Source organism: Channa argus, chromosome 18 (assembly GCF_033026475.1).
Source record: "Channa argus isolate prfri chromosome 18, Channa argus male v1.0, whole genome shotgun sequence".
NCBI lineage: Eukaryota > Metazoa > Chordata > Actinopteri > Anabantiformes > Channidae > Channa > Channa argus.
The window spans coordinates 2,545,802-2,559,659 of record NC_090214.1 but is presented as its reverse complement, the minus strand read 5'-3'; the positions used below and the strand labels follow the sequence as shown (position 1 = coordinate 2,559,659).

General features: G+C 42.2%; 1 protein-coding gene across 2 annotated transcripts in view; it reads left to right on the top strand.

Annotated features, from left to right (window-relative positions):
- LOC137103201 (unconventional myosin-XVIIIb-like) overlaps positions 1-13,858 on the top strand; it is a 45,466-nt gene that overhangs the window by 8,572 nt on the left and 23,036 nt on the right. For both annotated transcript variants that reach the window (XM_067483291.1, XM_067483292.1), the window contains 15 exons: positions 60-160; positions 1,428-1,491; positions 2,362-2,506; positions 3,588-3,758; positions 4,393-4,483; positions 5,173-5,365; positions 6,551-6,631; positions 7,559-7,679; positions 7,814-7,961; positions 8,495-8,678; positions 8,766-8,916; positions 9,679-9,788; positions 9,880-9,945; positions 10,035-10,163; positions 10,886-11,029. In XM_067483291.1, the coding sequence (XP_067339392.1) occupies positions 60-160; positions 1,428-1,491; positions 2,362-2,506; positions 3,588-3,758; positions 4,393-4,483; positions 5,173-5,365; positions 6,551-6,631; positions 7,559-7,679; positions 7,814-7,961; positions 8,495-8,678; positions 8,766-8,916; positions 9,679-9,788; positions 9,880-9,945; positions 10,035-10,163; positions 10,886-11,029 (1,899 nt within the window). The remainder of the gene's footprint in view (positions 1-59; positions 161-1,427; positions 1,492-2,361; positions 2,507-3,587; positions 3,759-4,392; positions 4,484-5,172; positions 5,366-6,550; positions 6,632-7,558; positions 7,680-7,813; positions 7,962-8,494; positions 8,679-8,765; positions 8,917-9,678; positions 9,789-9,879; positions 9,946-10,034; positions 10,164-10,885; positions 11,030-13,858) is intronic.

Below are 13,858 nucleotides of genomic sequence, written 5' to 3'. Positions count from 1 at the left end.
TGTCTTCTTCTGTTTCTGTCCACCTTCTCAACCCACGGTCTCTCCTGCCTTTCCATCAGACCATGATGCTGGACAAATGGAAAGTGTGTCAGAGGACTCAGGGAGAGAGTAACTTCCTTGTCTTCTCTCAGATGCTGGCAGGACTTAACACAGAGATGAGGTAAATCTCCAGTGATTGACAGTAGGTTTACTCCACAAGGACTTTAGGCTTCTGTCAAATTCATTTTCACAACATTTCAGAGAGAAATATCCTACGTCTGCTGCTCCACATTTATTTGGCAAACTATTTTAAGTGAGACACAAAATGTCCAGATTCTTCAATATTTCCCATTTCTGTTTATATGATATCTTTTTTCAGATGTTTCCATCCCGTGTGAATCACAATACATTAAAGAAAAGTCCACAACTGTAAACATGTTTCTCGCCCATTATATTTTTATGATCCTTTTAAGAGACCAGAGCCTAACGCTGACAACCAGTAGACTAAACTAACTGCATATAAGCTGGTTAAAACTAGCTTCGCGAAAGGTACTTTTACTTTTGATATTTACCGTATAAGTGAAGCTACTCCGAACACAGGCCATGGTGGTCATTTCCATTAAAACCCTTTTCAGGACTGCACTCGAACACGCATGTCTTTAAACTGTGGCAGCAAACCAGAGGACGCAGAAGAAATCCACTCAAACACAGGGGAAGAAAAGGAAAATGCAGATTTTAGGATATGATAATTAAAGTGGTAAACACATTAGAGCATCAATAATTATAATCCAATAATAAAATGAGCCGTCCAGCATAAAGAGGCCTTTAACTTTTGTTACTTCAAGTATTTTATTGAGCAAAAACTTTTGGGCTTTTACTCATGTACCAATTAAATGCAGGACTTGTAACAAAGTATTTCTACACTGTGGTACTTACTGTAAGTAAATGATCTGAATACTTCATCACTGCATTATTCTGTTTTTTGGGTAACTTAATGCTTAAAGGACGACTTCACTTATTTCCAACTTGCTTTCTACGGCTTTAGTTTAGGGTGTAAATATACATTCATGCTTATAAACCTCCCTCTGACTTCCCTATATTCAATTATTCTTCTGCTTCTAGCTGGAAATTTACTCCAGATGACATCACCTGGAGGAGTTTCTCATCATTTTGAGTTCAGATGATGTCATCTGGAGGAGCTCTGGAAAAGCCGGTTGACCATGATTACAGCCTTAATGAGAGTATCAAGATGACACAATCCTCTAAGTGATGTCATGTGGAGGCATTTTTCAGCTAGAAGTAGAGAAATATTTTAATAGTGAAGTCAGGGGGAATTTTACGTACTTTTTTTACTTAGGTGAAAATTGCATATTTTTACTGTGTGTTTTAGTGCAATACTTAAAGAAAGGATGCGGGTAAATAACCACCTAGTCTTATTTTTTCCTTAGGACAGAACTGCAGCTGCACCAGCTTCCTGAATCCAACTCCTTTGGTATTGTTCATCCCACCAAGGTGCAGTATGTGCAACAGACGAGTGGGCTTTACTGTAATGTGGGAGTGTATCGGGCTGTGTGTGTGTGTGTGTGTGTGTGTGTGTGTGTGTGTGTGTAGGGGGGTTAGTAGGACACTTGGACACAACAGAACCATCATTTCTGTGACTGTGACGTGTCCCATTAAAGCCTAAAAACAAAACATCAGTTTGAGCAGATATGTAGCCGAACATCTTCGTCCTCACTGCCAAAGAGAATCAGGGCACATTTAAACATAGCTGTGCAAAACAAATGGTTGGGGGCCTGGTGGCTCAATGGGTAGAGCATTGGGTTGGGTTGGTATGCATAAGGCCACAGGATCGAATCCCACCCCACCAGATGTGGCCCCGCTCAGCCATCAAGGGCCACCTTATCCGAGCTCTGATGAAATGGGATGGTTGCAGCAGAAAGGGCATCCAGTGTAACAACTCACGCCAAATCACGGTGCGGAGCACGTTCCACTGTGGCGACTTCCTGAAGGGAGAAGCCGAAAGCCTTTGACTTTTGTGCAAATCACATGGTTAGGGTTAGTAATGGGAATAACAGGGCGTGACTTGGTTATATTCACCTCACACAGCTCTTCACATGAAGAACATTTCCAAATCCCCATGAATTACACGCTAACAAACACGTTGTTCTGTGTGTTTACCCGTGTTCCTATGAGCCTGTGCTCTTTTTAAAAGAGGCCAAAGCCACTGAAATGATCCATGTTGATGAATCTGAGGCAGTGATGAGGGGGTTGTGACTCAGCTCTTCTCCACCTTATTAGGTGGCTGCTTTTTCAGAGACAGAGCATTGTTCTTCTCTCCGTGTGTGTGTGTGTGTGTGTGCGTGTGTGTGTGTGTTTTCCCAGGTTGAGGAGAAACAGCATGCGTCCGTTGCCTTCACCAAGCTGCTGACTGCCATGGAAACGCTGGGCTTCTCAGCCAGTGAGCAGAAGGCGATATGGCATGTTCTGGCTGGTATTTACCATCTGGGAGCCGCTGGGGCTTGTAAAGGTAACACTGATTCATCATCATCAGCATTATCATCATCATCATCATCACTCACACTGTGTTAGTGAGACTTCTGCATGGAAACACATTTGTCTTTCTACATGTGTGAGGGTACTCACTGCTCCAAATGGTCCATGCTCCATTCACACATCTACACCTTTAAAATTACTCTGCTCTGAATAATAAACAGTTTTGTTTCATAAAGTCTATTTAATAAACATTTCTCCTCCAATTTTTTCTGTATGCAAAAATTGATCATTTTGAATATTTAACTCAACCCAAGATGTCTCCTGTAGTTATCGTGACACCTGAAGTGTTTTATTGGACTGTAATCAGCGTCCAAAATATTTAGTTGACAAATTATGCTTCTATGTGCACGTGTTCTAGTTTTAAGCTCAGGGAGGATGTTGGGGGAGAAAAGGTGGTGGAGGGGGGCAAACACATGGTTTGGCAGTGGGAAGGTGCCATTTGTTTCCCACCTTGAACAGGCAGCTTGAATCTTTACCCAAATCACAACCTTTACCTAAACCTAACGCAGATGTTTTGTGGGTATGTACATAAGAAGGTTGTATCCATGTGAAGAAGTCGTTCTGATATATTGGAATAATAGTATCCTGTTATGAAATCATAAAATGAAATGGGTGAATTTCCTGTTGCTCTGTCTAACCAACCTTATTCCCTTTGTTTCTTACTCTTTTGTTATTTTGTAGGTGCAGCATTGTTTCTTCTTGCCTGCGTGATGCGAACATTTGGTTCAGAATCTTAAACACCACGTTTCCTATTAATAGGGAATTTTTTTATAGGAGATTTAAAAAATGTAAATTTGTTTAATTAAAAAAAAAAAAACGTAGCTAATATGCTGAACACATTTAACTGTCATGCACTCTGAGTTAAACTTGACTAAATCCAGATGTGCATGCACAGATGTGGACCACTTTTACTCTGTCCACCTCACACCATGATGCAGAAAACGCACCAAACCCTTCCGACCATAGCAGGAAAAAGGAGAAACAAGCACTTTGCAATTTCCTTAACCCTCACCTCAGTAGCATCCTGTCCTCTCTGCGTTCTTTCCTTTGCACAGTGGGCAGGAGACAGTTTGTGAATTTCGACAGCGCTCAGGTGGCCAGCGGCGTGCTGGGGTGTGAGGGAGAAGAGCTGCAAACCGCCGTCTTTAAACATCACCTCCGACAGCTGCTGCAGAGAGCCACCGGAGGCAGCAGAGAGAGAAGTCCTGCAGCGGAGGCAGAGGAGGGTGAGACACACACACTGACTCACTGAAGGCTTGTGGGTGTTAGTCGTCCTGTGTGGGTGTGGCACTGCAGAAGCTGAGGGATGGAAGTGGAGCGACCACGTGTCTCTTCTTAGAATCCTCACCACCAGTGGGACATTGGTAGGGCCGTAGCCAGGATTCAGAAATAGGTCAGGAGTGAAGATGCTTAAATGATTTACATTTCACTGACTTTATTTAGTTTGAGTTTTATTTAAAGATCAACTAAATGCCACATCAGCCCTTTACATATTAAACTAAACCTTAATGAGAAGCAGAGAACAGTATTTGTAGAAAAAACCCCTTTAGCATCAATTTGAATAACAGAAACACTATTATCTTAGACAAATAATAAATTATTTATATGAAATGATTTATTCATCAGGCCTGTCATCAGTTTATTTCAACCGTTGTGTTTCCAAAAGTGTTAGAAGCCACCATAAAAGTAAAAACTGTTTAAATTTAAAAGCAAACAAAAATGCTGCTAGAAAAGACCAGAAAAGACCCATTTTGTGATCATCAATATCTAATAAATTCCATTTTAGTAGTTCACCAATGAATCAGTGTTGGACGGACAAACTGGCCTATCACCGTCCTAAAGTGTGTTTTATCTCTGTAGGCCCCAGGTTGACGGCTGCTCAGTGTGTTGATGGAATGGCTGCCGGACTCTATGAAGAACTCTTCGCCGCCATAGTGTCACTCATCAACAGGTACGTGGGGGTCCACACTCAGCGGAGTAGTTATGAGCAGCTGCGGTTGTTAAGGGGGTAGAGCAGGACGTTGATACGTCACAGTGGTGGGGGAGCCTACTTGGGCCCGGGAAGACAGGAAGGGAGACTAAATGCTGATAGAGACACATGAGAGACTAAAAAGACAGGAAAATTAAAGTTACTAAAAAGAGGCAAAAAATGACAATGGCGCACATTTTCTTTGTCCATAGTAATAATCATTATCCATCCATGGATCTGGAAGACTCTGGTGTCCAATTTTAGGCCAATGCCGTGTGTGTGGAGATGTGAGGCACTTCTTCCTACAAACGCTGCTGCTAAATGATGTAAATGATCTAAATGTATCAGCTCTGGAGAACAAAGTGTTCAATGGAGCTAAACACAAGACCGAATAAAGGTTTTCACGAATTTATCACTTTGTGTTTAGGGTGGAAAGTACAAGTTTCACTATAAAACGTGCAAATGTTTAGCACAGTAATCATGACTCAAGGCCAAAGTGCTTTGGGAAGCTTTCAGCCTTCGCTGGCTCAGTGTTCGCACATACCAGGCGTCCTCAGTCTCGGTCTCATGGTACATTCACCGTTCAGACCCTACAGTCAGTCCAAGTGAGCCAGCCTCCTGTGTAACATGCATACACTGTAAATCTGTGACGGCGTGTGCTTTGTGTGCAGGGCTCTGAGCGGTCAGCAGCTGGCGTTAGCCTCTGTGATGGTGGTGGACACGCCGGGCCTGAGGAATCCGAGACACTGCGCAGAGGAGCGGGGAGCCAGCTGGTCCGAGCTCTGTCACAACTACCTGCAAGAGAGGCTGCTGGAGCACTACCACACACACACCTTCACACACACGCTGGAGAGATACGCACAGGTAACACTCGTAGACGTCGCACGCTCAAAGCAGGGTTTAGAGAATCGTACCGCACGGTTTTCTTAAAATATGTGGTCGGCACTTAGCAGTTCTCTTCTACAGTGTGTTGCGCCTGTAAAGAGGTTTCAGAACTTTCAACTTCAGCATAACCAGCTTTTGGTGGTCACCAGGGTCCAGATAGCAAATTCTTGAAACAAGAGTGTTATAAGCACAGATCCACCTTGATACTGTTGCTGCCTGGTTTGGTTTTCCCACCACACGAGAAGCCACCTGGGTACAGATCAGAGAGCGCCCACAAGATGCTCATCTTTTAAGCTCAGCTGGAAACTCAACATTTCCCTCAACCATCTTTTCCTGCCCCACATTGGTCCAGACTAAAATCTGTCAGTAGCTATTGACAGTAGAAGAAGAACAGTAGAATTGTTATCTTTAGAGCTTAGTGCAGGTTTCAGGTTAAAAGATTTTATCTGTAATTTCTTGCAAAGACGGTGCTGAAATCTTGTGCACATTCTTGTGTTTCCCTCAAGATGAATTTTAAGAAACAAACGTTTAATCCAGAGCTTTAATTGAGTTCAAATGTAATGTAGGTTTATGACCCAATGCTGCAAAACTAATTACATTCCCATCAGGCTCAGCTGTACTTTGTCTTCACTGCTAATTAGCAAATGTTTGCAGGGGCCCTCTTGAGACCATATTTTATACATTTTAATCAATCATTACAGTAATTTCTGATTTACAGATTTACACCAGTTCAGCTTTTAACTGAAAAAGAACTACTTTAATAAACTCGTAATTTAAGCTGCGGCTCCGTGTCAAGTTCTTCTGCTCCAAAAGCTTTTTCAATTTCTGACAGCGAACTGTGTACAGTCTCTCAGGAGACATGACGAAGAACCTGTTTTCCAACTTTCCAAACAGACTTTACCGAACTGTTAACACTCCTGTTTACAGAGTTGATGGGTCCATTTGTTCATTCTGCGTCTGAACAATCCATTAATCCTTGTTCACGTCAGTGAACACATTCAAAGTGGCCTCGAAAAAGACGATTTCTCATGAACTTGCAGCTTCATTCACCGTACAGTTTGAGGGGAAACTAGAACGCGCAGGTCTCTGCTGGGGTTGGAGGGTCACACAGAAATCATTAGGCCCACTGAACACTGAACACTGGCCATGTGTTGACTGTTACAGGAGAAGGTCCCGGTGAAGTTTGACTGTCCAGAGAGCAGCCCGGCCGAGGTTGTTTCTGCCATCGACCAACAACCTCCACAGGTACGCGGCTCATACAACATACGGCAACGACAATTATAGCTCCATGATTTCTGACTTCACAAGGTGAAGGAATAATTTCCACTGGGGACGGTAAGTAACATGTCCGTCACTCATTTCTCTGTTTAAGTTCAGGGGATCCAGAGAAGAGAGGAGTTTAGAAAGCATTTCCTATAGGCAGATACTCACAATGATCATTTCCCTTTTCTGTCTGTCTGTAAACTCTGTCTGTAAACTCAGCTTAGAGAAGCTCATGAAATTAACAGCTCAATTGGGTGTTTTAAGTCTCTAGAGTCTTCTGCTCTGCCAAGAGTTTGGAACCTCTTCTTCACGTTTTCATCTCCAGTCAGTTCGATTATGGCAACTAAAAATCTGTCTTCTAGCTGCAGTTTGGTAAAACCTTCAGATCTTCAGAGGCCTCTCTCCTCATCGCAATTCAAACTTAAAGGTCACCGGGTCTTCACAGTCAGGAATCACTTTGGAGTCACTTTCTCGATGAGACCCGAGTTGCAGAAGTTGATTTTTTTTTCTTTTTTTTTTTTTTTTTTAGTGATCCAGTGTTGATAGTGGAAAGCACTTTGTGACTGCGTTTTGAAAAGTGCTATATAATTAAAGAAGTGTTGATGTGCTCATTAGCCTTCGGTTATTCGCATGCACAGAACCGCGGCAGCAGCAGCAGCAATCGGTGCTTATTTAGCAGACTTTACTTCTAAATATGCTAATGCAGTTTGTTGAAATCCAAATTAGGACTGCTTTACTCAGCTGTTTCCTCCTGAGAGGATCAGTATGGTGAAAATGCATTTTGTCCTTTGTGGTTTTCTTTTTCACGGCCTCCTCTATCTAACAGAGCCAGGAATTCTCAAAGACAAAACAGCAGCGGCTCATTTTGCTCTTTCGTGGTAATTACGTATTGTTGCGTGTTTATTTGAGGTTCGTGCGGCAGATGGAGACCCCAGGGGTCTGTTATGGGTTCTGGATGAGGAGATGGTGACGCCAGCCTCTAGTGAGAACAGCGTCTTGGCGAGAGTCTGCCAGTACTACAGCAACACTGGTAGAAAACAGCTGAGACACACACACACACACACACACACACACACACTGCCAGTACGTCTGCAGAATGTGTAAACCCCTTAAAACGCAGCATTAATTCACAGTTGGACGCTGTTAATATGCATGTCCCTGCAGTGCGTCAGTGTGAGCAGCCGCTGCAATGTGAAGTGAACCACCTGATGGGCTGTGACCCGGTCCGCTATGACCTGACTGGATGGTTCGGTCTGATCCAAAACAACCTCTCTGCACTCAATGCCATCTGTTTGCTGCAAAACTCCACCAAGTGAGTCTGCGTAAAGGCCCAGGAGACTGAGCCCTAAATGTCGCCAGCCTTCCCATAAGACCCTGGGTGAATGCGAAGCACTGTATGTTGTTGGGTTCCGGTTTAGCCCATATTTGCTCAAGTCATCATTAAAAATATGACAGCTCTTTAATGCTGGGGTGCACATGAATGTACAGACAACTATCACTGACTTACTTTGACTCTAAAGAAAACTTAAAATTTCATAACTTTCAATGAAGAAGGAATGTGTTTTTTGTATCCTCTCACTGCAATAATGGAGATTGCAGAAAATTTGTAAATGTTATTGGAGAGTTGGATTCGCAGTTATGTATGTTCAGATTTACACATCGCAGCTTTTGCATGTAATGCTACCATTACACCACCATAGAAGTAATAAATGCATGCAGTTATTGAACACTTGCATTAGTAATCTGAATACTGCTTGTGTCCTATCATGTCCTCGTGTTGGCTGGCATTCAAATCTTGCCTTAGTGTCTCACCTGATGGCTGGATTCTCTCTCTATTGTCTTCAGCCGAGCAGTGAAGGCCATGTTTACTCCCAGGATCTCTCTGCCCCCTCTGTGTCGAGGCCTGGGGGGTCTGGAGGGCAGCAGCCAGCGCTCTCTGCAGAGGAACGGCACCATCAGGAAAACCTTCAGCGGGGGAATGGCAGCAATACGCAGACACTCCCAGTGTATCGCAGTGAAACTACAGGCAGTACGATTACCACTACATAATGCGAACGTTTGAGAGGTACAGCATCACCGGTTTCAGTGTCTCTCTGTCACTGTCCCCCCCTGCTAGGATGCTCTGGTGAACCTGATCCGTCGAGCCAGGCCTGTGTTCCTGCAGTGTATGAGCGCAAAGACCGACAGTGGAAACGTTGACGTCCCAGCTCTCAGAGTCCAGCTGCACTCCACGCAGATCCTGTTGGCCCTGCAGCTCTACCGCACAGGTCAGCATTTTGTTAACTTGTTTACCGTATCCACGCTCGCACCGCCTGCCACACCCGGTGTTGTACTTAACTGCACAAAAAGTTTGCGAACTTTTGTTTGTTAGGAAAAGACTTACAGACCACTTTTCCTTCAACTGGAAATCACACATCAACATGAGAAACTGCATCTGCGACGTTAGGAAAATGTAAACTTTCATACCTGAGAAGAGAGATTAAGAACAGAGAGCCCACTGGGTGAGATTTTCTTCTAGGTGCAGCAGATTTATCCATTTAGGGCCATGCTCTACTTTACTTGCAACAAATCTGCCTATTTTTATCCAGACTGGCACAGAGCTGCCGAGTAAACAGGAGGCACAGAGCGACCACAGCGAGATTTTAATAGATCATACGATTAAAGAGCAGCGCTGCTGTTTGTGCACCAGTTCTGGTTTTAGCTCAATCGGAAACATATTACAAAACCCTCATTATTAAAATGATATGCATAGGAATAAATGGTGTTTGCTGATTTATGAAACTGTCCACATTGCTTGCTGAGACCTGGTTTTATTTAGGCCGACATCCAGCTGAAGCAACAAAATATTGTATACAATCGTGACTGTTTGTATACTGCCTCTTAATTTTAGCCTCTTTTCATACTGTGTGCACGGCCACAGTTTACCTGGGGTCACCATGGTTTCACCTTACTGAGAAAAAATCATTTTGCTTGTTTGTGTAAACGAGGGTGCAGATTTCAGACTCTTTGTCTCGTCTTGATTCTCTCAGGTTATCCGGAGCACATGACTTTGAGTGACTTCAGGTGTCATTTCCAGGCCTTGTCTCCACCTATTCTGAAACGTTACGCTTCAAGGTTTGTCAGCCATGATGAGAGAAAGGTGAGATGGAACATCACTTCCTCCTAGAAACGCCGTGTCTCTGATGTTCCGCTAGAATAAATGACTGGTGCTTCCTGTCTCTGTGTCTCAGGCGGTGGAGGAGTTGCTGGTTGAGCTGGATCTGGACAGAAAGCGCATTGTTGTGGGTGCAAGCAGGGTGAGAGCATGTTTGAACTCCTCTAATCAAACAGCAAAACATGAATCCAGCTAATATGACTCATGAATTGTCTTCCTGCTGTGCCTCAGGTGTTTATGAAGCGAGGTATGCTGCAGTACCTGGAGCAGCAGAGAGACCAGCAGGTCACAGGCTGGTTGGTCTATTTACAGGCCGCCTGCATGGGACATCTGGCCCGTCAGAAATACCGCAAACTAAAGGTTTGTGTCCGTCTGTAGGTCTGCTGTGATGGCGACTGTTGAGATCGCATCTGTATGCTGAGCTCATGCAGACTTTTCCACTAAAACGATGACTCCAAATGAAAAATGCACACAAACAGATGGAAAATGACCACAGCCAGGCACAAAATGGACACAGAGAGACAAAGTACGACCAGAGAGGCCAAAAATATGTCTATAAAGGAAATGATCAAGCTAATGAAAACTACTAAAAGAGAGAAAAATCCTGGCTACAAAGCAACTGAAAAATGACCACAAAGGGAAACAATTACCATAAAGGGACTAAATATGACCAAGACACAATAAAAGGTCACAAAAAGCCAAAGGAAATCGTAGTTATGTCTCATTAAACATCAACATTGAATGTAACGTAAGCCTACCATGGCTAGAATTTGTCTGGGATTTTACTAGGAAGTTTACTGGGAAGTTTTTTTTTAATATTATTTTTAAAAGCTTTCTGCTTTTGTCATCATTTTGTTATTGAAAGGATGTCACCTCCCAACAAGTCCAGCTAAAACATTTCCGAAATCCACAGTGACTCAATGTGCAAGTACTGAAAATCCAATGAGATTTTACAGAATGGATTTGATCATATTTCCCACTTTTAGTGTATTTTTCATTTACAGTGGTGAGTTTATATTTATCAAAGGGGAAAACCCCACTATATTTTAACCCATTAATTACTGAAATGTGTGTGTTTTCAGGTGCAGCAGATGGCGGTCAGCTGTCTGCAGAGGAACCTCCGGGTTCTTTGGGTCGTGTCCAAGTGGAGCTGGTGGAAACTTTTCTGCCGAGTGCGTCCTCTGCTCGATGTCAACATGGAAAATGATTGGCTCAGGACCAAAGAGGTACACACACAAACACACACTGAGGAAAAAGCTGGAGTAACCCTGGTAGTACACCGAGCTTCAATTGGGATCATGTGGGGAAATGACTTAATGTTGGTTAGAAAGTAAAATTTTAAAAAGCATCTGCAAGTGTCTTAGTCCAAAATCCAGACTACCTTTAGTTTTAAGACCCTCATGATAAGACAAGTCAAACCTCACAGTGACAGAGGGGCTTAGCTTCCCCCAGAAGCAAAGACAAGTGTGGGCCATTCTTTTGTTAATAATCGTGACTCATGAGCTTCTTTTCTGTGGGGTTTTTTGCACATGTATTTAGATACTGTGCACAGATTCTGCATCAGATTTGATAATGTGTCAGAAAGTCCAAACTATTGAAGAAAAATTTGGACTTTTTTCTAAACTGCATTAAAAACTAGAATCTGTCAGTTTTTCTAAAGCTTCATTTACCTGACAACAGTACAATGAAAAGATTTTTAATGGTTTCACTGACCGACTTTATTGTTTATTGTCAATATAAGTAAATTTAGCTTATATCTACCTATCTATCTATATCTATTGATTGATATAAATATCTGTCTATCTATAGAGATAGATATCTCAGCATAAGTAAAAACATATAAGTAAAGGTTTGCTGGCTGCAACACAGTCATAAAAAAATTGTGACCGAGGCAAAAAAAGACTACGGTTTAAATTTAGGTTGCTTTTAAAAGTAGCAGGTTGGTTACAGCTGACAGAATCGTGTTTGAGCTTTCACCAAAGGTTCAAAGGAGCAAAGTTGTGGCTCACTGCTTTGTGCCAAAATTTATGACAGAAATGTAAATTATTTCTAAAAGATGGCAAAATGTTGACTTTACATCTATTGTTCATAATGTTGTGAAAAGCTACAGGGACTCCAGGGAAATCTCAGTGAGTAAAGGCCAAGGGTAGAAACCACCATCCAATGTCCCTTTCAAGCCCTCCAGCGGCCAAGCATAAGGAAATTTCATGGTCCTGTGATTTATACAGTGCATTTATGCAGCCTGAAACTCTATTATGCAAGAAGAAAAGTACATCAGCTCTGTGCAGAAACGCTGCAGAGTGCTCTCAGCCCAAGCTCATGTCAGATAGACTGAGGGGAAACTCTTCTGTGGTCAGAAGAGTCCACAATTTGCCTCATGTTCACAAAACAAAAAAAGAAAAAGTCTAGTTCTGCAGTTGCTGGCAAAAGTATTCATACCACTTGGATTTTTTTCACATTTTGTCACATTACAACCACGAATATGAATGTATTTTATTGGGATTTTATGTGATAGACCATCACAAAGTGGTACATAATTGTGAAGCGATGAATGATGAATAAATGATGGTTTTCAAAATGCTGTACAAATGAATATCTAAAAAGTGTGGTGTGCATTTGTATTCAGCCCCCTGAGTCAGTACTTTGTAGAACCACCTTTTGCTGCAATTACAGCTGCAAGTCTTTTGGGGTTTGTCTCTACCAGCTTTGCACAACTAGAGAGTGAGACCTTTCCCCCATTCTTTTTTTCAAAATAGCTGAAGCTCAGTCAGTTTGGACGAAGAGCATCTGTGAACAGCAGTTTTCAACTCTTGCCACAGATTCTCAGTTGGCTTTAGGTCTGAACTTTGACGGGGTCATTCTAACACATGAATATGCTTTGATCTGATCCATCACATTGTAGCTCTGGCTGTATGTTTAGGGTTGTTGTCCTGCTGGAAGGTGAACCTCTGCCCCAGTCTCAAGTCTTTTGCAGACTCTAACAGATTGCTCTTTATTTGGCTCCGTCCATCTTTCCATCAACTCTGACCGGCTTCCTTGTCCCTGCTGTTAACAGGAATTGTTGTTAAATACAGCAGTGAAGACGCCTTGTGTCAGACATGCAGCGAAGCAGTGTACAGTACCTGTTTAGAGTGGAGCCAACATTCTGCTCTGCTGTCTGACAATGTTAATGTTATGATATCCTGTCATTCAACTCATGGGCAGACGTGGTAGGTAACAAAGTGCAGCTACTCCAATACTGTACTGGTACTTTAAAATATTGTGGCACTGGAATCTTTTTACAAATACTAATGCAATTCAGAGGAAAATATTGTACATTTTTTCACAACTCAAGTTTCTAGTTACTTTTTTCAGATGTAGGTTATCACTACAAAATAGAATATTAGGATGTTTTATTTGGGATATGACCTCCTGTTGATACATAAATTAGTTTTAATCAGCTCGAACATTATCTGCTGTGCTGTTTTTGTTCAACACCAAGTTGATACATCACTTTCACCCTTATTTTTCATTAATTACCAAAACCGTCCTGTACTATAATTTTCACCTGTGCAAGTTGGTTCAATAAATCAGTTAATCAACAGCATCACATTCAGTATTGCTTATAATGCATTGTTTTCTCTTGTACAGTACTTTGGTACTTAAGATTATGTAATTTGTACTTCAGTACAGACATTTTAAGCATTACTTTTACTTGTAGTAGAGTACTTTTATTCAACTACTTGTATTGACTTTGTGTGCTTCTACCATCTCTGCTCATTGGTTCCCACATAAACTTCAGTTTCAACTGCTACGGTAACGTGACAATAATTCAACAGCATGTACTTTAATTAATGCTAACGGATTTAAAAGTGACTTACTCCCCTCATTTGCATTGAAATCACACAGCGTACACTGTAACCTGACCATGAAGTGTGTCTGATATTACAGTGTGTTGTTATAACGCCAGACTTTGGTTTTCTAAGTGAATTTATGTGCAGTGATGAGACACAAATATAAAATGACCCATGGAAACAAACAGATAATAATAGTTCAGTTTCAGCTAAAGCAGCATC